At 37.3% G+C, this 23,914-nt stretch overlaps 1 protein-coding gene across 10 annotated transcripts in view; it reads left to right on the forward strand.

Annotated features, from left to right (window-relative positions):
- Positions 1 to 23,425, forward strand: part of NAA16 (N-alpha-acetyltransferase 16, NatA auxiliary subunit) — a 73,599-nt gene extending 50,174 nt beyond the window's left edge. For 4 of the 10 annotated variants that reach the window (XM_052786037.1, XM_052786040.1, XM_052786039.1 and 1 more), the window contains 11 exons: positions 10,437 to 10,509; positions 10,749 to 10,918; positions 11,286 to 11,438; positions 14,548 to 14,676; positions 15,250 to 15,463; positions 17,586 to 17,779; positions 18,010 to 18,118; positions 18,621 to 18,734; positions 19,295 to 19,438; positions 22,165 to 22,262; positions 22,537 to 23,425. In XM_052786037.1, coding sequence (XP_052641997.1) covers positions 10,437 to 10,509; positions 10,749 to 10,918; positions 11,286 to 11,438; positions 14,548 to 14,676; positions 15,250 to 15,463; positions 17,586 to 17,779; positions 18,010 to 18,118; positions 18,621 to 18,734; positions 19,295 to 19,438; positions 22,165 to 22,262; positions 22,537 to 22,737 — 1,599 coding nt within the window. In that variant the 3' untranslated portion in view covers positions 22,738 to 23,425. Of the gene's footprint in view, positions 1 to 3,078; positions 3,187 to 4,086; positions 4,539 to 4,871; positions 4,912 to 10,436; positions 10,510 to 10,748; positions 10,919 to 11,285; positions 11,439 to 14,547; positions 14,677 to 15,249; positions 15,464 to 17,585; positions 17,780 to 18,009; positions 18,119 to 18,620; positions 18,735 to 19,294; positions 19,439 to 19,626; positions 19,688 to 22,164; positions 22,263 to 22,536 lie in introns of those variants that run through there. The other 6 variants (XR_008234984.1, XM_052786038.1, XR_008234986.1 and 3 more) reach the window with 6 other exon arrangements.
- Positions 23,426 to 23,914: the final 489 nt, after the last annotated feature.

Below are 23,914 nucleotides of genomic sequence, written 5' to 3' on the forward strand. Positions count from 1 at the left end.
CTACAGCAAGTTAGTATTCTCTAGAGATGCTAAATCGGAGTAGGATTTGATGGTGTATCTAGTCAAGTGTGTACAGATTACACACAAACTTACTGAAATGCAGCGGTACTGTTCAGGAAGACATGCAGTTTACTAGCAATGATGTATATAATAAAGCACACCTCCAAACTTAATCCAGGGCAAAAAGGAGCTCTAGCTGTGCCTGATTTTTAGGAAATTTTAAATTCTGAGTGTATCTGACGCTGCATTGGATGTATTTCATGTTAGAAAGTGATGACAAGTCATTAATGGAGGTGTTCAGTTGTAAGGAACTAAGTGTAAAGAAAAATCTAAAAGTGAATAAAGCTCTTGCATCTCAGTCTTTCTATGAAAATATACAATAAACCAAAATGTGTGAACTTCCTTAGGGTGTAGATCAGCTCTGAAGAAACATATCTAATAGAAGGCTACTTTCTCTGCTGCTTACAAAACATGTAACTGATTTCTTAGATGGTCAGGGAACAAAGAAAACTTATAACTTTCCAGGGTTCTGGGGTGGCTTAGTTTTTTGCTTTTTATTCTGTTTTGTTTTAAATACAGTACTGTGGAGTTAATGCTTTGCAGCTAGCCAGTCCTTACAAGCTGGTAGCTCTTTGAAATTCCTGAGAATTATGTCTGCTTAGCCACCACACACTGAGAAATGCTGAAGTTACTGACTAAACATGATACCATAGAATTAGCTTTATAGAAAAGTAAATAATAAAAATTTTCTGCTAGCTGGGTCAAGATGGCCAGTTGCAAGCCAAGTGGAAAGGTGATTTTACAGGTACTTGAAGCTGGCTGTAGAATACCTAGGTTTCCACTGAAAGGTGGTGCAAGATTCTGTGCAGCTGCTTAGCAAACTAGATCAAGGAACAGATCTGAATGAAAACCCACTGATTATTTTTTTTGGCAGTTGACTCTTATTTAGGTTAATTTAAAATGACTGTGGAACTTCCCTTTAGATGTGTGTTTTACTGCAAGTGATAGATTTTTGTCTTGCCCTGTGTGTATGCATGAGCATACACACATGTTCAACAGTGCTTTTCTTAGGGAAGCAGGAGTGAGTATTGATGGGTCAGTTGAATAAATTTAAAAATAGGGATGCACTTGCATCCGAACTGCTGTTAGTTTTAAAGGAGCACTTTCATTGGGTGTTACATAAAATAGTAAAGTTTCTTGCAGAAAAAACTTTGGCATCTGTATATGTCAAAGATACGTAAGAAATCTAAGGAGACTCGTGTTAAGTAGAAGGCTGCTTGTCATGTTCTCCTGTTTCTACTTTCATGGTATGAGGTGAGAAAGTAACTTCTAATTGATTGTGGTTTTTATTGCATTCAGATGTTAGCCATATACTAAAATGTAACCAATGGAAATCCTCCATATGAGGCTGAATAACCTTTCACAATTGGAGTAATTTATTTGAATAGTCTCTATGGGCTTGTTCTGTGGTTCATACCTCATTGGGTGGGGTAAACTATATTGGCTATATAACAAGTTGTGAACCAGAAACTTCTCAAGTAAGACTAAGAAAGTTGTTGCAAGTAAGTTAATGTGTAGTGGCCTTGAGTAAAAATGGAAATATTTAGTCCTTTGGGGATACCCTACACCTTTTCCTTTTTATACTGATGAATCTGTCTGTATCTTATGTTTCAAAGTAGCTAGATGGGACATTTAATTTTTTAAATAAATGGAGGAACATTGCTTTAAAAAATTAAAATCAACCAGTGTGAGCCTTGCTGAAGAGGTTTTTTGTTTCTTCTGTGAACTGCGTAAGCTTCTAAATGGTTGTGATCTTAAATATTCTTTTAGTGAAATTTATAGTAAGCCATAGGAAATGGAACTTCTTTAAGTAGCTACCCATATACACGTTCCTGTGTGGATACACTGGAAGAGCCTGAACTCAGGCGTTTTGTGCAGTGCAAGTGTGCCAACTGGCTCGTATGTTTGGCATGCTCTGTTCTTTGCTGCCTGGATAAAAAGCACATCTCAATTCATGCCAATCACTTCTTGGTTGTAGATGAAGATGCTTCTTGTCTTCGTTAGGCTGTAGTAAAACCTTTTTTCTAAGATGTAGCTGCCCCCCCCCCCCCCCTTTTCCCCCCCCTCGATGTGATTAATTGAATTTATGAGCTTTTTTTTCAGTCTGTTGGCAGCTGCTTTATTTGAAGCTTCCTTCCCATCAGTATTTCCATCCAGAAAGGTACGGTCAGAGTGCCCTGGATTGAAATGCTGTTAATCATGTGATGGGGCCATGCTAGATATAATAGATCATCAGAAGTGTACCTCTGCTACCATTCATAAATATTTTTCAGGCCTGAAAGTTCACATCTAAGCATCTGTATTTGTAGAGATGGGGACTCCAGGTTGCAAATTTAACACATGGGCAGAGCTTAACTGGCTCCAAACCCAGGATCCTCCTGTGCAGTGTCTCTAGGGCCCTAGAGAAGGGGGTACAAGTTTCTTGCCAAAGTGTATGTCTGTCTCATCCATCACAAGTAATCAAGTAGCCCTTTTCAGGGAGGCTGCGAAGTTGCCTCTGTGAGCAAAGGGAGTTTTGAAACAGAATTATGCAAGAAATAGTAGTTTAGAAGATGTTCTTGTTTGTGTCATCATTGTATCAGAGTGGGTTTTTTTAGTGCTAAGCTGTTTCTGGGGAAGGTTCTGTTTAGGATGGTGTAGACAGCATAGCATCAAAAGAAAAGCAACTCTTCATAGTATGCCTCTTCATTATTTTGTGGGTTCAGCTCCCCAGCTTTCAGCTCTGTTGTGTTGGCTGGTTTTGTGTGCGTGTGTGAATGATTACCACTGTCTCAGAAATGGACTGATAATGGAGACGACTCAAGAAAGGGGTGGTTTAGTACTGTTATTGTGTGCCACAGACAAGCCGCAAGCCCTGTTCAAAATGTTGTCTTCAAAGGCCTTCTCCAGAACTCAGAGCCAGCAACTGCTTTCTGTTTTTTCTGTCTTAACTTATTTGGTACTAAGTTCATAAATATTTTTCAGGGTCCATTGATACTGATTCTGCACATTGTGAGCACCTTCTTATCTCTCTCTTAGATAACATCTCATCGTAGCGAAGACTTCCAAGTATTGACGTAGTACTCTTACAGACTTTTTATTGTTGCTTCTCCATTTCCCATGAGGCATTTAGAGTATTGCTTCAGGGTATGTACTGGATACTTCTTTCTGTCTTGTGAAAGATACTTCTAATAATTTGGCCACAAAGACTATCTGTTAATGTCAACGTGGTTTTCTTCTGGCCCAAGGAAAACACTTTGCAAAGGCTGCTGTTGAAATGCTTAGTTTGTCGTTCATTCTTTAGGTATCCCAACTTTTCTAGATGATGAGGACTGTTCTGAAGCTGCACAACAGCAATTTCCTTTGGGTATTCTGTAGCAAAACAATTTGCAAATGTTTTTGAGATATTTTGAGAAATACAACTATTTTTCAGTTTCTCGCACGGACATAAAGATTCTTACCAAGTCTAGTGGATGCCTCTTCTGCTGTGCTGGAAAAATGGTGTCACAAACTCGACTACACCCCATTCTCCTGAATAAAGAATACTATTCTTACTCAGGGAACCAGAAATCTTTGTTCAAGAACTACTACTTACAATACTGGTGATGGGAAATACTGTCAAAATTCAATTGTACTTTGAGATGAAAATAAAGGGATTGATTTATTCAGCTTTGAGACATACTTTTCTGCTATTGAATTGGAATTTTTGCATCTTTAGGAGTTGGTTTTTCAAACAAGTACTCATCTGATTCAGAGATGTTTGATTTGTTGATCGCAAATCATGTGGTGCTTGGGGATCAGTTTGTGACCTGCAGAGCCACCGTTGTCAGCACCATGCACATTACCTGCAAGAAACAAGTTTTCTTCAGGAAATAAACTACTGTGGAGAATTCTCTATTTAAGAAGAAAGGTTGTTCAATTCCTGGTTTCAAGGACAGATAGCATAACCTTTCTTTGAAGGGCAAGAACACTTGCTCTTCTCTTTTTTCCTGTATGCATTCTTTCACCTTAGTGAAAATGCGACATGCAGAAATATTGCCTTTACAGGTTGGTTTTTGCAGTCCTTCTCCCACTCAGAACCAGCTGAGAAATCAAGCTTCCCAGTGATGAAGGCCACCCATGTTGACACTTTGAATCATAAGAAAATGCAGCTGTCTGACATCTGAGCCAAATTTTCAGATTCCAGAATTGAGAATATCTGTCTTAAGAAACACCCTATTTCATTGCCAGCACAGAAGACCTTCATCCTGTGGAAGATGAGCAACTTCATGAAGGGTATCCCCTTCTATCTGCTGTTTTCCCTCTCTCTTTCAGGCCCTTCTGCAGTAGACATCTTTTTGCTAGAACAGTAGAAGTGGTTTATCAATATAAGAGAAGATGTTCCTGTGAAATTACTCCCTTATTTTGAAGGGAGTAGAAAAGTTTGGCAGCAACCCACTCCCCCCTCAGGAAGGGCTACAGTTGTCTTTAAAATTGTCTGCAAACTGAAGTTCAGAAAGGTAATGCTCCATGTAAGAACTGCCTCTGAAATGAAGGGAATGCCTGTATAGGATATATCTGATACTTGTGCCAAAATACAGTTAGTGTTTGAACTTTTTCAGGCTGCTAACTATATTCCTGGATGTTACAGATCTTTTTCCTGCAACCGAAGGTTTTACATACTGCTTCACTACTGAGTGTCTCAAAGGAGGTGTGTGTTTGTGCAAGCCTTTGTGTATGTGGGGAATAAGAAGCACCCAGACTTTCAGCTCTTTGGTTTTTCCACTCTGAGTACTGATACTAGATGGCTTTTGAATATAGAATGATCCTTCGATGTCATCCTTCTCTTACAGTTCAATTCAAGAGCTTTCTGAGACAGATGAATCTGATTAGGTGAGATTCTTGTGAAATTTCTTTTTTTTTTATACCTATCTGCTGTAATTACGGAGAAGTAAATACTCAGAAGTTTCTTAAGAGAAGCCTCATTGGGTCACGTACTGGAAACTGAAGAACTGTTGGCTAATTTTTTTCCTCTAGCCCTTTGTGGAAGGTTATGAAGGGAATCAGGCAGAGTGTTACCACATGGAAAAGTCTCCAGCTCTGTCATGGGGGGGTCTCAAACTTGTAGCATCCATTGAATTTTGTTTGAAGAACAAGGTACAATTTGAGACGCTGAAATTTCAGAACCTTGTAGATTTGCCACTGAGACGAGGTTGGACTATTTTGAGACAGCAGTGTCCTCTTAAAGACACCAGTTACTATTTTGGAATGGGTTGCAGTGAACTGTGCAGCTGCTTAAAGGAGAAGAAAAAGTTACTCTCAAAGTAACTGAATAATTAAAATTATTGTAGATGCAGTACAGAACTGTGACTAGCTAGTCTTCAAAAAGTTTTAGTTCTCTTTTAAAAAACAAAACAAAAACAACCAACATGCAAATACTTAGCTTCTGGTATATATGATTATTAGGCATTCCATAAAGAAACAATAAAGTGGTTTTGTGAACCATCAGTCTCCTACCGTGTGGTAATTCCCAGAAGTGATCCATTTGATGCATGATGATGATGGGCCATCTGAGTGATTTAAATGTCACTCTGCACATGTTTGTGCCAAGTAATGCATGACCTTGTTCCTGTCTGCTGTTTTTTTACACTTCCCTGCTGTTTTGTAGCCTTTTCATTGCTGATGGTGTTCAAGGCAAGATAATGTACACCTTGCCTGTGTCTCAATAGTGTAAATATGTATGAATTTTGTAATAGTTAAATTTCTTTACAAAAGCACATAATAGAGCACATTTTTCTAAAGTATTTCTGGGATTTGCCTGGAGATTCTTCTGCACTAATGCATAGCTAAATTTTCTTAACTTAAGACCACCATTGCATCTATATCTACAGGTCAGTAGCATATTTCCTTGTTTGGGCAGCTTTATAGATGCACCTTGAAACTTTAAATCTCAGTAGCAGTATTCAAACTTTCCCTTTTGGCTGTTTGCTATTGAGAACAGTGCAGATAATACTAAACATGTTCTCAGGAATTCAAAAGGTAGGGATTCAAATCTGTGCCAAATCTTAAATGTATGGATTGCTTCTGGAACTGCCTACAGTAGCTTTTAATCTGTTTGTGCACTGGAAATGCTGGTAACTTCTTACTGATCTATAATGGCAGCAACTGAAAAAAAACCTTAAATGTAGTGATTGTGACTGATAAATTAACAAGCTGAATCCTTTAAAAAAAAAAAAAAAAAAAAAGGCTGTTGACACAGCTTAAGTCTGACCACTCTATAGGACATCACAATATTTCTATGATTGGTATTAATAATTCAGTTCTTTTTCTTGCAGTTGTTTCATTGAAGAAGGAAATACAGTATTAGTGTTTTCAAGGCTGTCATTGAAACAGAAGTCTATTACAAAAAATTTTGCCCAACTGCTGTAATAATAGGATATACAATCAATTTAGTAATTTAACTTCCATAGTAATGAACCGTAGAGTTTGGGCCTTTTCTTTGAAAAATTTGCATCCCTGCTTTGTGCTCATGGGCTGATTTCATCTTCCATTATGTATTTCACCTCACTTTTTTTACATATGTTTCTTAAAAACCCTTCAGTGTTGCTTTTCTCTTTACTTTCATTCCTTTGTCATTCCATTCAACTTACCTCTTAATGGAGTATAGAGGGGAAGAAAAAATCAAACGAGGATTTAGGCTACTGTAGCCCTAACATCCCATTTGTTCTTATCTTTGATAGTCCCCTTTTGGTCTTTGTCTAAAGAAAAATTTCTGTGGCAGGAGTCACTTGGTATATGGCATAGCATGCAGCACAGATTTCCATTTAATGACTGGCCCATAGGTGCCACTGTAATAGCTACAAGTGATGATAAAAGAATTCTAGCCATCAGCCATTCACCTGGAAAACAGTAACTTTCCCTTAGGCTGTCCCTTACAAAAGGGGACACAAAATATTTCTCAGTATAATCAGGTAGTTAAAAACTAATGCTCACAGGAAAAAGTAACTCAGAATTGGGGTTGAAGTGAATTGTGTTCTTGTTTCTTACAGCTTAAAAAGAATTTAAGATGTGTATGCATGATATTTATTCCAGTCTCAGTTTGTATTTCTAAAATACTCATTTAAAGGCATTTACTCAAAGTTTACTTATGAAACCATCTTTTCCAATGGAAATAAACTGCATGGGAATGGATAAAAAAGACCATTCTGGCCTTTGTGGAATCTTTGCTTCAAGTAGTACAGAGTGTGGAAGATGCTTTCTTAACTTTCAAGATTTATTACACTTGACAAGAATCTGTACTGGTTTGTGAGCATGTGCAATTTTAATCTTTACATAAGGTATAGGAGGGAAAACGAGCGCTTCATTTATCTCTGCTAATGGGGAAGGCTAAAGCCCATTTCCCCCTTCTTGGATTCATGCTTCTTAGCTTATTGTTCTTTTGTAATGAAATTGAAGTTGTAGTTAGTGACCTGTGAAAAGGTTTGAGGTTTGAATTTTTATTATTTAAGAGGCTTCTGAAACTGGTGGCCCCAGTTCTGGAATTGGCTCCATTCTTGTCATAACAAAACCTGAGATTTGTTGATGACTTCACTTATGCTTTTGAAATACCTTAAGCTTTTTCAGATCCATGGCAAGGGAATAACTGAAACTTTTTTCCTAGAATAATACTGTTTGAAATTAACTCATGGTCAGTATCATGGTATTTCCAGATACCTCAGCTTGATTTTTAGAAACTGTAAAATGATCTTTATGAAGAATGCTGTAACATTTAGAAATAGTAAAATATTATTGCCTTTAAGATGGCAGTGGTGACTCCAGAATACAGCTAATAGATGGTAGTAAATCCAAGAGACAGATTTTACTACTAAATTTGCAGTTAATATGGACACAGAAATTAGGGTTCATATTTCCAGATCATTTGTTCCCTGAAGCAGCAGATGAACATGGAATTATTTTCCTAAATTACTAGCAAGAGACTGAAGCATAAGCATAAAAAGGGAGGAAAAAAATTCTGAGTAGTCATGAGAAGCAAAGATACTGTCATTTTCATCAAGAATGTCTGCAATAACCTAACTGACAGATTTACATTGTTTTTGTAGCTGTTGCTTTCATTGAATACTTGTTTCCAAATGTGTTGTTCAAGGTATTTTTCATGAATGACAATTCCAGTGTAGTTTCTTGGACTGTAGAAGCCAAAACCACTGCAGAGTTCTGAATATGGAAGAACTTAGCATCTTTTAAAACATGGTACAGTTTGGTGTTCTCCATCACCTCAAGATCAGAGGATTTGATTTTACTGTTGCTATAAGCTAATTGAAGATCCTCCTGCTAGGAAGAGAGGCTTTCTTACTGCATCACTACCCCAGATCTATCCACTGCCAACTCCCCCAATGATGGAACTAGTAATTGGGCATCTGTATGCTGAGGTGGAGCAGGGAGTAAATCACTTCTAACCCTGGATACAGCCACTAGCACTGACCCAAAGCAGAGACCAGGCATGTGTGGCTTGGAGACGATGGCACCATTCTATTTGATGGTAGCATGGTGTTTGTCCAGCTGTGAACCCATACTCCAAGTGTGCAGTACTGGAAAAAATGATATGGGGTGGGGGGGGGGGTGGGGTGGGGGTATGTTTATTAAAGAAATGAAGGGGTCTTTCTCCCTTTACACGCAGTTCACTTGCAGTCTAGTAAAGCTGGTTGGTGTCAAAGGAATTTGAGTATACTAACAGCCAGATGAGAGTAACTTTGGGAATACTTCAAAGTTGTAGTGAAAAGCAGCAAGGAAATAACACTTAGCTCTGTTGCATTTACATACACACTGCAAGCCTGCTACCTGAAGCAGATACTTCTGCATTTGGACTCATTTTAGAGAAGAGAATCTTCAAAGATTTTTCTGAGGTGGTTGAAGGTTTCTTCTAGGAAATAGATGTCTGAGGCCAGAGAACAGCTTAATGCATTTATTTGCTTTTGTCTATTTACTTGTGACTTCTTTACATTCCTTTATCACTTTGTAGTTATTTGAAGTCTAGTAACATTTTATTATATTTAATGAGATTTTGCTACCAGAAACCATTTCTTACAAGATTTGCCCAGAGCTTTCCAGAATATGTGTGTGTATGTGTTTATATGTTTTATTATACTTGAGATATTTACACTGGCTGTGTATGACTTGGGCATCTCACCTTCTCTGCTCTCTTTGAAACAACTTGTTCTGCTTTTCTTGCCTGTTGTGCTGAATGAGGTTAAATACAGAATCCTTCAAATCGTATATTTTGATTTTCTAGAACAAGGTTTATTCCCTTCCTGTCCTCTCCCAAAGTGTATCTTAAAGTGGATGCATGCTTTGTCAAATTCTGCTTTTATAAATTTTGCTGTCTCTCCATGACACTTTTTATTTTACTCTTGCAACCAATTTTTTTTTTAATGTGAGATCATCTTACATTTAACCACTGAAGGTTTAGTGTTTAACCATCTATAGGTTTCACCTGATTGGTGAATGTAGCTGTTATCCTGCTATGCTTACAGTCAAATCCTATTTTTTAAGTCCCTTCTGTGTTTTGGGTATATATCGTAGATCGTATTTCTTCAATATTGTTCTTGTTTCCTTAAGAGGCTGGTTACTTGCTGGATATGGCAGGCACATTTAGAACGTAGCTACAAAACAGGTTGAGCATTTCATAAAATGCTTAGAAATACTACATGGCACTTGTAAGCCATAGTCCTGGCATTGGATTAGTTCATTGTCATGAAATGCACAGATACTAACATTTGTATGTATTGTAAATGTCAAACTTGTATAGTGTGAGTGCAAAACCCTGTGGGTGAATTTTGAGTCAACTGTGGAATGAACAACAATATTGTTGACAAGGTCTGATTTTGGAAAATGTTAGCCTTAAATCGATCAATATATAGATTTTTATAGGAAAAGATGCAGCCTGTATTCTAGGCAACAATACCTTTTTAACAACAACAAAAGATCTTTAATGGTACATATCAGCCTGCCGGAAAACCATAGAAGTCTCTTCTGTATCTTCATTGTTATGGGAAGTTCATGAGGTCCTTTCCAAAGCACCTTTCTTCAGTTGGATCAGTTTGGACACTTAAAAACTAACAGCATAAATAAAAATTCCAAAATACAACTTAAAAAGGATACTAATCAAATGTACTCGATTACTTTCTGCTGTAAGCTGCCAAAGATTACACCTGTTTCCCTGCTGTATCACCAGTTAAAATGGGTGATCAAAGGTAGCTTGTGAAAGGTGAAGGAAACTATATGAAGATACATCCAATTTTTTTCCAGATTAAGTAATTATTTTAGTATAGTTTCTCTAATTTTCCCAAGTATTTTTTTCAGTGTGTTAATTTCTGTAAACATGATAGTAATACATAACTTGAGGGGTTTTTTTTTATATGCAGGTTTCTACAATCCAAGAACTTGTTACTGGTTATGAAGCCTCTTTGAAAACTTGTGACCTTTTTAGTACATGTGGTAAGTTTCTATGGTCTTACGTTAATTACACTGTAATTATTATTATTGTTTATAGCAGTTACCAAGAACTGTTGAAGTGCTGATACTTTTTTGCAAGAAAATAGTTGTAATACCTTCTAGTAAATGAATGCATTGCAGGAAGTATTTGCTGAATTTGCCAAGCTTTGTTTTTTGTGTTTGTTTTTCAAATGCAGTCTTCAACCTTAATGGTTACTGTAACTTCTTCGATTTTGTTGCAGAAAATGGAGAGAAAGAGCCCCCAACGACACTGCTTTGGGTTCGATATTTCCTGGCACAGCACTTTGACAAACTTGGCCAGTGTTCTTTGGCCTTGGATTACATTAATGCTGCAATTGCAAGCACTCCAACATTAATAGAACTATTCTATTTAAAAGCAAAAATTTACAAGGTAAAAGTGAATTTGGACATGTAGAGTACCTAGTTTTTTAAAAAACAAAACCCAACACCATCAAACTGGTGTGAACATGTGAATACTATTTCAGTTAGCAATGGTTATGGGCATCGGTTTTCATGTGGGGTGTTTTGGGGCACTGTTCTGTCAGAAAGAAAATGAAAACTCTTTTGTTTATGTTTTGCAAAGCAAGTCACAACTTACAGCAAGTTGTCATTCTGAAAAAATCTGGGGGCAGGGGGGAGTGAACAATAATACTGCCTTTTGTTATTTCTGAGGGAGAAATACCAGTAACTATAGATTTCAGGAGTTGGTCAATAGCAGGCTTATACTGAAAGTTAACAATTTAATTTTTTCCTAACAGCATGTAGGTAACCTCAAGGAAGCTGCCAAATGGATGGATGAAGCACAGTCTTTGGATACTGCAGACAGATTTATCAATTCTAAATGTGCTAAATACATGCTGCGAGCAAATATGGTGAAGGATGCAGAGGAGATGTGCTCTAAATTCACGAGGGTAAGTATATTGCTTTAATGAAGAGCGGTTTTGTTTGCTTCTGGCAGTTTATTTTTTACTCATGTAACTTTTGACCAAAATAAAAACTTATCTTTTATTAGTGTCCATTTTTAAGATAATGAATGCTCTTACAGTTAGTGGTAAATAACTATAGAGAATCAGAATGGTTTGGATTGGACGTGACCTTTAAAGATCATCTAGTCCAGCCCCCCCTGCCATGGGCAGGGACATCTTTTACTAGATCAGGTTGCTCAAAGACCCATCCAACCTGACTTTGAACACTTCCAGGGACGGGGCATCCACAGCTGCTCTGGGAAGCCTGTGCCAGTGTGTCGCCATCCTCAAAGTAAAGAATTTCTTCTTTATGTCCAATCTAAACCTACCCTCTTTTAGTTTAAAACTGTTACCCCTTGTCCTGTCACTACAGGCCCTGGTGAAAAGTCTCTCCGTCTTTGTGAGCTCCCTTTATATATTGAAAGGCCACAATAAGGTCTTATAGATCACAGAACAGTTTGGGTTGGAAGGGACCTTAAAGATCATCTCGTTCCAGCCCCCCTGCCATGGGCAGGGACACCTTCCACTAGACCAGGTTGCTCAAAGCCCCATCCAACCTGGGCTTGAACACTGCCAGGGATGGGGCATCCACAATCTCTCTGGGCAACCAGTTCCAGTGCCTCACCACCCTCATAGTGAAGATTTTTTTTTTTTCCTAATATCTAATCTAAATCTACCCTCTTTCAGTTTAAAACTGTTAGCCCTTGCCCTGTCACTCCACTCCTTGTTAAGAGTCCCTCCTCATCTTTCCTGTAGGCCCCCTTTAAGTACTGGAAGGCTGCTATAAGGTCTGCCCTGACCCTTCTCTTCTCCAGGCTGAACAACCTCAACACTCTCAGCCTGTCTTCATAGGAGAGGGGCTCCAGCCCTCTGATCATCTTCGTGGCCCTCCTCTGGACCTGCTCCAACAGGTCCATGTCCTTCTTATGCTGGGGGCCCCAGAGCTGAAGGCAGTACTGCAGGTGGGCTCTCATGAGAGTAGAGTTGAGAGGCAGAATCACCTTCCTTGACCTGCTGGTCACACTTCTTTTGATGCAGTCCAGGATACGGTTGGATTTCTGGGCTGCGAACACACATTGCCAGGTCATGTTGAGCTTCTTGTCAACCAACACTGCCAAGTCCTTTTTAGCAGGGCTGCTCTCAATCCACTCATCACCCAGCCTGTTATTTGTGCTTGGGATTGCCCTGACCCATGTGCCAGACCTTGCACTTAGCCTTGTTGAACTTCATGAGGTTCGCACAGGCCCACCTCTCAAGCCTGTGAAGGTCCCTCTGGATGGCATCCCTTCCCTCCAGCATGTCGACCGCACCACACAGCTTGGTGTCATCGGCAAACTTGCTGAGGGTGCCCTCAATCCCGCTGTCCATGTTGCCGACAAAGCTGTTAAGCAGCACTGGTCCCTCTACTGACCCCTGAGGAATGCCACTCATCACTGGTCTCCACTTGGACATTGAGCCGTTGACTGCAACTCTGAGTGTGACCATCCAGCCAATTCCTTATCTCTGAGCGGTCCATCCGTCAAATCCATGTCTCTCCAGTTTAGAGACAAGGATGTGTGAGACAGTGTCAAATGCTTTGCACAAGTCCAGGTAGATGATGTCCCTGGAGCCTTCTCTTCTCCAGGCTGAACAACCCCAACTTTCTCAGCCTTTCTTCACAGGAGAGGTGTTCCTCTGATTCTTTGTGACCCTCTTCTGGACCTGCTCTAACAGGTGCATGTCCCTCTTGTGCTTGGGGCCCCAGAGCTGGATGTGGTACTCACACTCACTGAGCTGTATCAACCCAGTAAACACTGGAAAAAATAGTGTTCAAAGGTAGTTGTCCAGAAGTATTTTTCATTACCGTACTTCTAAGTACCTCTCTGGAAATGCATCTGATGGATACCTTGTTTGCAAAACCTGCAGTTTCCCAGTAATTCTGTCTGAGCTAACTGCACAGGAATGTGCACTCTATTCATTATGATTTAGCATTAACATAATTAATTTTGGACTTTAACATGTAGTTCTTCTAAGCTAGTACTACAGACAAAAATTTTGTTAAAGCAAATCCTATCCTTAAAAGGTGGGGTAAGCACTTTAAATTCTGTATTTTTGACATTGAACAAATTTAGATTCTTAAACACCAGATTTACATATTATTTATGTAACTAAATATGAAGACATATATGGGATTTCCTGGAGCACATAAACTTATTAGGCTTCTTAATCCTTCTTAATTTTAGGTGTGAAAACACTTGGAAGTGAATCTGAGCTTTCTAGATATTTTCAGGAACAATTGAAAATTTGATTCCTAGAACTCATTGTGTATGCTTGTTGGAAATGTTAGAGCAAGAAATACAGAACTCTAGCATAGATACCTGTGGTAAGATAGGATAAATCTGATCTTAACTCACACTTAATTATTTGAGTTGGGTTTTCTTTCTAGTATAAAGACTGTTCTGAAAATTTGGTGCTAGCATTCACGTTATGTGGAACGTACTTCCAGTTTGTTTGTTCTTAATCTAGAGCATTGAAACTATAAAGAATACATCCTAGGATTTTTTCGTGTAAAAGTATGAAGTATAAATCTAATGTCACTTATTTAGACTAACAAGTTCTAAGAAACTTAAAATTATTCATACTACATGATAAATCAGTAAATATATTGGTGGATTTTTAGACTAGTAGATGCCACATACCCAACGGGAAAAAACAACAAAAGTTATTTGCTGAACTTTAAGATTTTTAAAAATAGCATTGTTTTCTGCCCCCAAATTGTAAAAGTAAGACTGTGTATACAAGCATGAGTTAATCTTAAAAATCTGTTGAGATGCTAATTTTGTTCTGATAATTTTTTTTTTTTTCTTAAATCATTTAAATTACTCCTTTCTGTCTTGGGGAGCATAGGGTATCACAAGTATTATTCTCAGTCACTGGGTGATTACATCCATTTTCTATTGTATTCCAAGTAGTTGAAAGATTGATTGTTTCCTACTAATGGCCTGAAACTAGCCATAGTTGAAAGAAGCAGCGGGTAAATTATAATAGCAAAAAGTGATAATGACACTTGTTTCAGGAAGGAACTTCTGCTATGGAAAACCTAAATGAGATGCAGTGTATGTGGTTCCAGACTGAATGTGCTGCAGCTTATCAAAGGCTAGGGAAGTATGGTGATGCCTTGAAAAAGTGCCATGAAGTAGAAAGGGTAAGTAGGTGTGAAGGCCATCAATTTCTTTTCCAGTATTTCTCACGCACTAATGAAGATATTTGCTAATGTCATCAGCATAATTTTCTTTGCATATAAAGTTTCTAGTATAACGATTTTTAAAAACAGGTTAATACTTGATGATTTATTGTAATAGATAACATGTCATCCCTAGCCATTATGTGAAAAACGATTATTTGAAGTGAAAAGGATCCAATATAAAACACCATGTCTCCTAATTATGCAACTATTTGTGCATTAACTTTATGCTGTCTTTTGCAAATTGTTTTTTTAATCAGAACAATGACATTTCAGTTTGCTTTTAAAAAATGCCTAAGTCTTTGAACAATCGCACTATAGTTTCTGTTAACAAAATGAGATTTTTCTGGGTGGGCTTTTTCCCAACTGACAGGTTCTCTTGGATAGTCAGTATTATAAGGATATTTCTATGCCTGTTAGATATTGCCTGTAAATAATACCAGTTGTAACTTTAGTCATCTCCATCTAATTAAAAAAATAGACTAAACAGGGGAAGTGCGTAAGAGTTGTGTGTTTTTTCTTTATTTCTTGAAGCATTTTTTTGAGATAACGGATGACCAATTTGACTTCCACACGTACTGCATGAGAAAGATGACTCTTCGTGCCTATGTAGATCTTTTGAGGTTAGAGGATGTGCTCAGGAAACATGCCTTCTACTTCAAGGCTGCTCGATCAGCAATTGAAATCTACTTGAAGCTCCATGATAATCCTCTTACCAATGAAAGCAAAGAACAAGAAGTGAATTCAGGTATCTAGACCATAATGGAGGCTCATATGTGTATGACATGTAAAAGCTTATTAAGCTAAGTAAGTTATGTGCCATAGAATAAATATGAGCTGTAACATACACAAGTTTTTCATCTTTTCTGTCACAGTATGGTAACTGAAAAAAATCGTAGATAATATGCTATAGCTTTCCTCCTTTGTTCTCTGCTCTGTTCTCCTCTCATCATATTGTAAAACTAGGTCATGAATGAACATAGCTATAGTTGGAATAGTTGGAGAAGAATGGCATTTCAGAATATTAAGAGGAAAAATCAAATTCAGTTCAACTATTTGTCCATTTAAACAAAAGATAAATGTCATTAACAGATAAATTATGAAACAACGGATAGATTTTGTGGGAAAGCAGTCTGAATTGTAAGAATTTTATTTTGATCTAGGGTATTTAATTTGTTACATAGTAATACTAGTTAACACTGCATTAAATTTTATCATTTTCCACATAACTTCAGGACCAGAGAATACATGGATAAGTGTGTATTAGCAAAATAAATATATTTAGGAAATTACTCAAAACTAGTGTTAAATGGAAAGCAGACTTTCTTAGGAGACCAGTGGGGTGTGGTTTGGAAATCTGAGGATTCAATGACAAGTGAGTTATGAGGTTTTTTCCTCTAAGATAAATAGTTGCTTCTCCTTTTGTGGAATCACAGCTACTGGCACCACTGCAGTGGCTGTTGACTAAAGGGGTGAAATTAATGTCTGGCTCTTTGCAAAGGGAAGAATGTTTGACATGGGGGAAGAAGTTAAACTAAACCAAAAATGCCACTTCATATTGCCAATACATTCTTATCTTTCATTCAGAGGTGAATAAGTTTTTCCATATCTGTCTGTGTATAATGAAGTACATATAAAAAGAAGCACATTTCACAGCACAGTTGAATTTGCATCTTTTTTCTCTCCAATTTTAATTTGTTCCTGTATATAATGCAAGATTGGTGTGTGACAGAGGATCTTGATAGCAATATGTCATAGAAACTAAGGTGGGGAAGGGTCTAAGAAGTCATGTTAGTTCATTTGCCTGCTGTGCATTGGGATTCAGTAGGCTCAGCCCTAGGGGAAGACAGCACTGTATGAATAAGGTAAAAAGTACGCTTGCTTCTCCTTGCTTCCCTATCTCCAAATGGTGGCTGGGCCCCAGTGGAGAGGTTGTGGTGCCATAGCCACAAAAAAGATGTGTTATTCCGTCAGTAGCCCATTAGTCTGTTCCTTGCCACATTATTAGCACAAATCCTGTTGTCAGTGAAACACCACAGTAAACAGAGTGGAAACTACAGTATTATTCTGGCCAAACTGGTCAAGTCAGTGGGACAGCAGGAAAGGAAAAAGAGGGGTGAATGGAAAGGCTGAAGGCTCTTCACTTCTGTGTGAACTTGTAGGAAACCATGTTTTGAGTGTTCTGCTTCTCATGCAACTGTTAAACCTTCTTGGTTATCTAAATGCTGATCCAGCCTAAAAATCTGAACACAGCAAGCAGCCTGACAATTCATATAATTGTCCTGCTAATACATACCAGAATATTTTCTCTCCTCATGCCAACAATATCAGTTTTTGTTTGCATCCATTTAGCTATCCTGTGGCATTTGCAGAAAATCAATGCAATTATCATGGCTGTATATTGTTCAGACACTTTCATTAAAGATAACACGTTTGTTTTAAGATGGAGTGTAAATCCATCTGGATGTTTCTAGTTAGCATTAGAAGGAAGCTGAGCTACAGTTAATATGGGAGTTCGGTATTACACCTGAAAACCATTGTCTGTTTTCTAAGGTAAAACCTGTCACAGGTGCAACAACTTTACGTAGTTAACCTTTCAAATAGTCAAGGTTTCCATAACAACTATATAGGAGAAAATATGCAAGATCAAGTGTTGTGTTATGCTGTAAATGGTAATCCAGTAGTAATGTTGGACTGTATAGTGATGATGGTCTGGCAAGTGCTGATATTTATGGAAATTGCTGTAAAAGTATGCCATTTTGATATGGGGGAGGAGCGTAGTGGCATGTCTGAGTGTTGTTTGAGAGAAACAAGATTTTTAATTAAATACTCTGTTAATACAAGTTACCGTTTGTTACCTTAATCTGTAGAAAATCTCTCAGCCAAAGAACTGAAGAAAATGCTTAGCAAGCAAAGGAGAGCACAGAAGAAAGCAAAACTTGAAGAGGAAAGAAAACATGCAGAAAGAGAGCGACAACAAAAGAATCAAAAGAAGAAGCGAGATGAAGAGGAGGAGGAAACTAGTGGACCCAGGGAAGAGCTAGTTCCTGAAAAACTGGAAAGGGTTAGCATGGTCTTTCATGTTAAATTCATGTGATTATCATAAAAAGCCTATAATACGGGATTACTATCAGGTTCTCCTAAAAGAATCCAAGGGTTTTTATAAAATAATTTTTGCATGCAAAGGTACCTTTTAGTAGTCTATCTCTGTTTACACTAAGGAAAAGTAATATTTGTCCTCTAATTTGACATTTATTTTAAGCTTTGAATTTCACTCTGTTTTTTTCAAAACAGGTAGAAAATCCATTAGAAGAAGCCATTAAGTTCCTTATACCACTTAAGAATCTTATTGGAGATGACATAGAAACACATTTATTAGCATTTGAAATATACTTTAGAAAAGGTAAAGTACTGCATAATTTTATTTTTGCTTTACAAAATTTTAACTCTTCACTGCAGCCTGTGTTATCTGAATGTAGCCTAAAATGGTCTGGAATAGATACTTACTTGACTGAAGCAGGGGTTTGCATCATATCCAGTAATAATAGGGGAAATAGCACTTCTGTTTAGCCACCCTTAAAACAAAAACCTAAAAGCGAAGTAAGTTGTAGTATATACCAATAAATGCTGTAGAAAGATATTTGCAGTGTGATCTTTAATTGTCTAGGGGAAAAAGCAGCCAAACAGTAACATCATCTATGCAGTGTTGCCAGAGTTTGAGTAGCAGGCATTTCTATCTTATTAAGCAATTTGGATGGGAAAAATAAATCTCCTTTCTAATTCTGTGTAGGCTTTGTTTCTAATGTTTGTGCTGGATTTACTAAAGAAAACAGTAGTTGATATAAAGAGGAAAAAGTTCTGTATTCTTAATCTTGGTATGTTTTTGTTTTTTCTCCTTCCCACAGGAAAGTTTCTGTTAATGTTACAGTCTGTCAAAAGAGCTTTTGCTATCAACAGTAATAACCCATGGCTACATGAGTGCTTGATTAAATTCTCTAAAGCTGGTATGTGCGTAGGAAGTACGTATGTATGTATAAAGATATAGGAAGCTATATTGTACAAGGACATAACTATGTATTTTTGTAATGTATAAATACTCTTGAAACACAAACTGATATGAAGAAAAATTAAATGGTTTGTTTTCCGTGGTAATCCCCAAGAAAACACAGGTTGTGCTATGCAGGGTACTGCGTATGTATTGTATTGTACTCCTTCCTCCATTAATCCACCAGGTGGACCCAATAACTCATTTTGGCTAGATTTCAGAGGAGTAGGTGTTCCAAAGATCCTTGAAATTCTGAAGTTTTAAGAAAATAAGTGGCAGGTATGGGAGAGAGATTCTGACTGAAGCGAAGTATGTGTTGTGAATTCGCCCCACTAAGTTTACATGACAGAGTGTCCTTTATGAATGTTTCATCTACAAATGCGTCAGTAATGTTTGTGTTGACCTGTTTTGTTTCTTACTGTGCCTACATTTTAAAAATGGGAATTTTAGCAGTGATCTTCACAGTTTCACAGTTTTCTACAGTTGTTTAAATGCCTTTTTTTGCTTCTCTCCCTCTTACCTTCCCCCTTCTAGTATCTGACCACAGTAACCTCCCAGAAATTGTGAGCAAGGTCCTAACTGAAGAAATGCAGAAAATCTTTGTTAATAAAAACTTGGAAAGTTTTAATGAAGAATTTCTCAAACACAATGCTACCTCCATTCAGCACCAACTGTCAGGTTTGTATAACTTCTTAATGCTCTTGAAAAGGAGATGATTGAAGTGATTTAAATCCAGAATCTTTATCTGCAGTTCATAATTCATACATAAATTCTAATGAGCCAGAAATTCACATGTTCGCATTGGTTTTTTTTCTGCCTGCTTTTACTGTGTTAAAAAAAGTGAATGAGTTTTCTTTTTTTATTAGATGCATAAGGAACCTGCTTCTTGCCTCCAAAAAGTGCGATCAAACCACCACAGATACTCAAGTATGGAAGCACTGTCATCCCTCCTGTTGCAAATTCTAGTTTTTGAAGTGATAGAAAATATAAAACAAAAAATCACTTTTGTTAGATGCAGTGCTTTTCCCTGTTTTCTTATCAGCTGGAATGTCTCTGTTCCTACTTGTCGCTTTGTCATGTAGTAACAGCATCAGTAAAAATACCATGACAGACTTGTTATTCTCCTTTTGCTTTACAGCTTCATGGTCAACAAAGAAAATGTTAAAATATGACACTCTTACACTGTTTGTGTAGAAGAGCTACAAGTAGCTACTGAAGTTAAGTCAAAGGAAGTTGGAATTGAAATTTGTCACGTCTACTGAGTACAGAAAGTTTTGGAATAAAAATTTGTCACCTGAAAAGCTAATGGAGGAGAAAACAAAACATCTCTGCAGCAGTTAGGAAGCAAAAATAAGTGTAGATTTATCAGGCACTTAAAGTATTTAGAACAGCACTAATCTCACCTAGTTTGTAAAAGTTACCCAGGGTCTGCCCAGACTCACCCGAGAAAGTTAGCTTCAGAAGATTGCTCATCTCTCTTAAAGGAAGGTTAGGTAACTTACCCCAAAGTTATAGAGGGCATTAAAAGATCCCTGTTTCAGGACAGCATCTTGAGAGGAATACTCGCACCACTTCCCTGTGAGCAGGCTCAAGATTTGGGAAGTCAAGTACAGATATCTCAGCAGGCAGTTGGTCCTGATTCTTACCAATGTGTTCTTCCACTCTTGTCATTGTTAGGCATCTAACTGGATGTTTTCCAGGTTCTGCTTTCTGGTCCTCCATTATTATGGAAAATAGTGCAGTCACTTTGTCATAGTAATTCTACAGGCTAAGACTGTCATATTTCCGAGTTTGGCTTCACACTGTGTACATCTTTAGTGCCTTTGAGAAGAACCCAAGCTAGATCATTGACAGTGGTGGCACCCATGTTAGAGAGATGTCAGGGACTCCTTTGAAGAAGGTGAGTCTATCCACACTCTGTGGAGGTAAGGGGCTTAAATGCATAAAAGCTCCTTAGGGTCAATCAATGGACCTTAGGGTCCATTGATCACTGTGATCAACAGTGTATCAATTTACAGGCAGTGGGAACAAAGGTGGGATTAGGATTTTAAAGCAAAATCTGGAGTGAACTAACCATAGACATGTCCTTGGTAGCTCTAGGTCTTCACCTATGTGTCAGTCTTCTGTTTATGCTGAAACGGGTTTGAAGTGATTGACTTAAATTTACTGTACAATTTATAACTTCTTAAACTGTAATCTTTAATTCAAGTTTGAAAATGTAAGGGTCTGAAAGACCCAAACCTTAAGTCTGAGGGTACAAATGAGTGTTTTCTTAGCTTAAGATGATTACTAGTAAAAAAAATTATAAGCAGAATTTTAATTCCTTCTCAATTTCTGTACCATAGCCCCCCTGACTTTAAACAAATGTAACTAGTTTAAGTTTAATAAGTTTTTTGACAATGATGACTCAAACCCACATATATTCAGTCTAGCAGTTTTTCTGAAACCCTCTGGATATAAAAAACAGTAGGAACTAGGAAACTTTAATTAGGAAAACAAATTTAATAATTGGGTGAGTTGAGCAAAAGGAGATAATACAGTCAGAATGTGGGTGTTTATTTTTTTTCAGTAAATGATTTCTTAAGCTTTTTGTTCTTTGTAGTAATTATGTAGTGAGGTGTGTCTGGACTTTATATTTGGGAAAAGTATATGAAATGCCTACATGTTCATTAAGATAAGCTTTTAAATTACGGCAGCTATGATATGAGGAGCAACACAGTATTTTGCAGAGATGGCCAAGACCAGTTTTGATAAACTAACTGTGGTCTGGGAAGCTGCATAGGTACATCAATGCAGTGTCTTACTTCTCACCAATGTAGTCTAGTCCAGGTAAAGCACCGAACTTGCATTACGTTTTCCTTGTACCGAAGCCATTTCACTCATCTCCACATTAGTGGCCCAGCTTGGCCTTACTTTCTGCCACACGGACATATACTGGTCTGAATTTCTTCTGGACTGTGTTCCACAATTGTTTAGTAACTGTTTTGTTCACTTGTCTCCAGTACTTTCCAAAAGAATTCGAAGTATCTCTGAGAAAATGTCCTTTATTCAGTTCTACATTTGTAGGATGGATTTCATTCAGCCTGCTGATTTGAAGGGCTGAGTCACCAATGTATTCTTCATGTGTATTTCCTGACTGGCAGGTTTTCAGTGAAGTGAGGCATTTCACTTTTGCAGAAGCAGATCTCCTGTGTTACTCAATCCTTACGCTTCTAATAAATTTCAAAATAGCTTTAGTGTTGTTAGTTTTAAGTTATAAATAAGCGAGGAAAATATGGTTTATTAAAACTTGTAAGAAGTCCTAATTCACATTGATCTATAAGTTTTTTGATTGTGTGTCTGTATATGCGGAATTGCATTTAGGAATGCTATTATCTAAATGTTGTGTTCTTTCTTGTAATAAGGTGCAAAGATGATGTATTTCCTGGACAAATCAAGACAAGAAAAAGCAATTGCTGTTGCTACTAGATTGGATAAAAACATGAGAGACAAAAATGTGAAGGTAAAAGATACAGTTTTTAAAGACAAAAAAATGTGTGGGATCTTAAATAATGTATATTTAACTGCAGGATAATGTACATACTTCATATATCATGATAAATTAGTATTATTTGAAAGAACAAAGTTTCAGATTTTTTCCCCTAAGTAACTACAAGATATCTGAATACCAACAGAGAACCTGTGTTTGCTCAGATTAGTATTGTTTAACAGTACATCTTTGTAGTAATAAACCAATTGCAAGTCACATTTATTAACTGTTACTTTTGTTTCTTTAGACATTAACAAAGGTTTTTGAGGCACTGCTTGATGGTAGTTTTGGAAGCTGCCACACTCAGTGTGAAGAATATCAAGCAGCATGTCATAAACTGTTTCCTTTTACGTCTGCCTTTATGCCTGCCACAAACGAGGATGATAGCAGCATTGCATCTGTGAATCATACAGCCATTAACCATGATTTGCTGTCTAATGAAATTTGAAGTAGTGTGTGCAAGCCCGTGTGTGTGTGTACCTACATGCACACACGTATACAAAACTCTGACTCTCATTACATGCTGGCTGGATACAGATCAGGGTTGCTCTTCCGGGTTGTATTTTAATATCTTTAACAGGTAAAAAAACAAAATATTTGGATAGTTATATGAAATGGAGTATGCTATTAGTTTTTTTCTCCCAACAAAAACTGCCAATATTTATGTAAACATTACCCTTAATCAGCATTTTTCATGTTTATACTTGTACAGTTTTAAGTCTTTTAATAATCCATCAGCCCTCCCTCACAAAAAATATGGATATTAAAGACTGCTTTCACGTAAGTGTTGTTACAGATAAATGTGATCTTATCTTGTTAATAAATTATCATTTGAGCTTTTTTAGCAGATTAAGACTGAAGTGCTGCTTGAATTACCCTCTTCGTCTTCTACTGTTCTTTAGGTTTTTTTCTGGGTTTGTTGTTTTTTTGTTTTGGGGGGTTTTTTTGTTTGTTTTTTTTGTTGTTGTTTTTTTTTTAATTTTATTTTTATCTTTGGTCAGTTTGGTTTCCTTTGAAGCACAATGGCAATGAAAGCATTGGGGGTTTGCATGTTTTTGTCAGGTGTGTGTCTTACATGGAACCAGTGTTGATGGATATGAAGATTAAGTTTGTGTAAAAAAAAAAACAAAACAAACCTAAGGCTTTTTGAAAACTATTCTATCTACCTTGTGTTCCATAGCTATTGTTTCCTTAAGTTTATGGTCAGTTTAACATTTTTAAGTTTGAGTATCCTGAAGCAATTTCCTGAGAAAACATAATGAATTTGATACTGTTTTTTGTCCTTTGTTCCATCTTCCCCTTCCTCTTTTTCCTTCTGGTTTCTCCCTATCTGTTCACCTATTGACACTTAAGTTGAAAAAGCTGCTCCAATTTTGGGCAAATGCAGAAGGTACAGTAATGGGGAATACAGTCCTTCTCTACATCATAAAAATTCACTGGTAAGTTTACTGTATTACCTCCATTAAAAGTCTTAGTTGTCCACATACGGCCAATCCTCCAGTACTTTTCATGCCTAAATACTATTGCTTTAGGTGCTGCAAAGCAAATGGTATGTGAGGAGTATGTTTTACACTTAAAAACTATTTAAGGGAGCACAAAGAGGCTGACTACAAATCATAATGAAC

This window comes from Harpia harpyja, chromosome 4 (genome assembly GCF_026419915.1).
Source record: "Harpia harpyja isolate bHarHar1 chromosome 4, bHarHar1 primary haplotype, whole genome shotgun sequence".
In the NCBI taxonomy this organism is placed as follows: Eukaryota; Metazoa; Chordata; class Aves; order Accipitriformes; family Accipitridae; genus Harpia; species Harpia harpyja.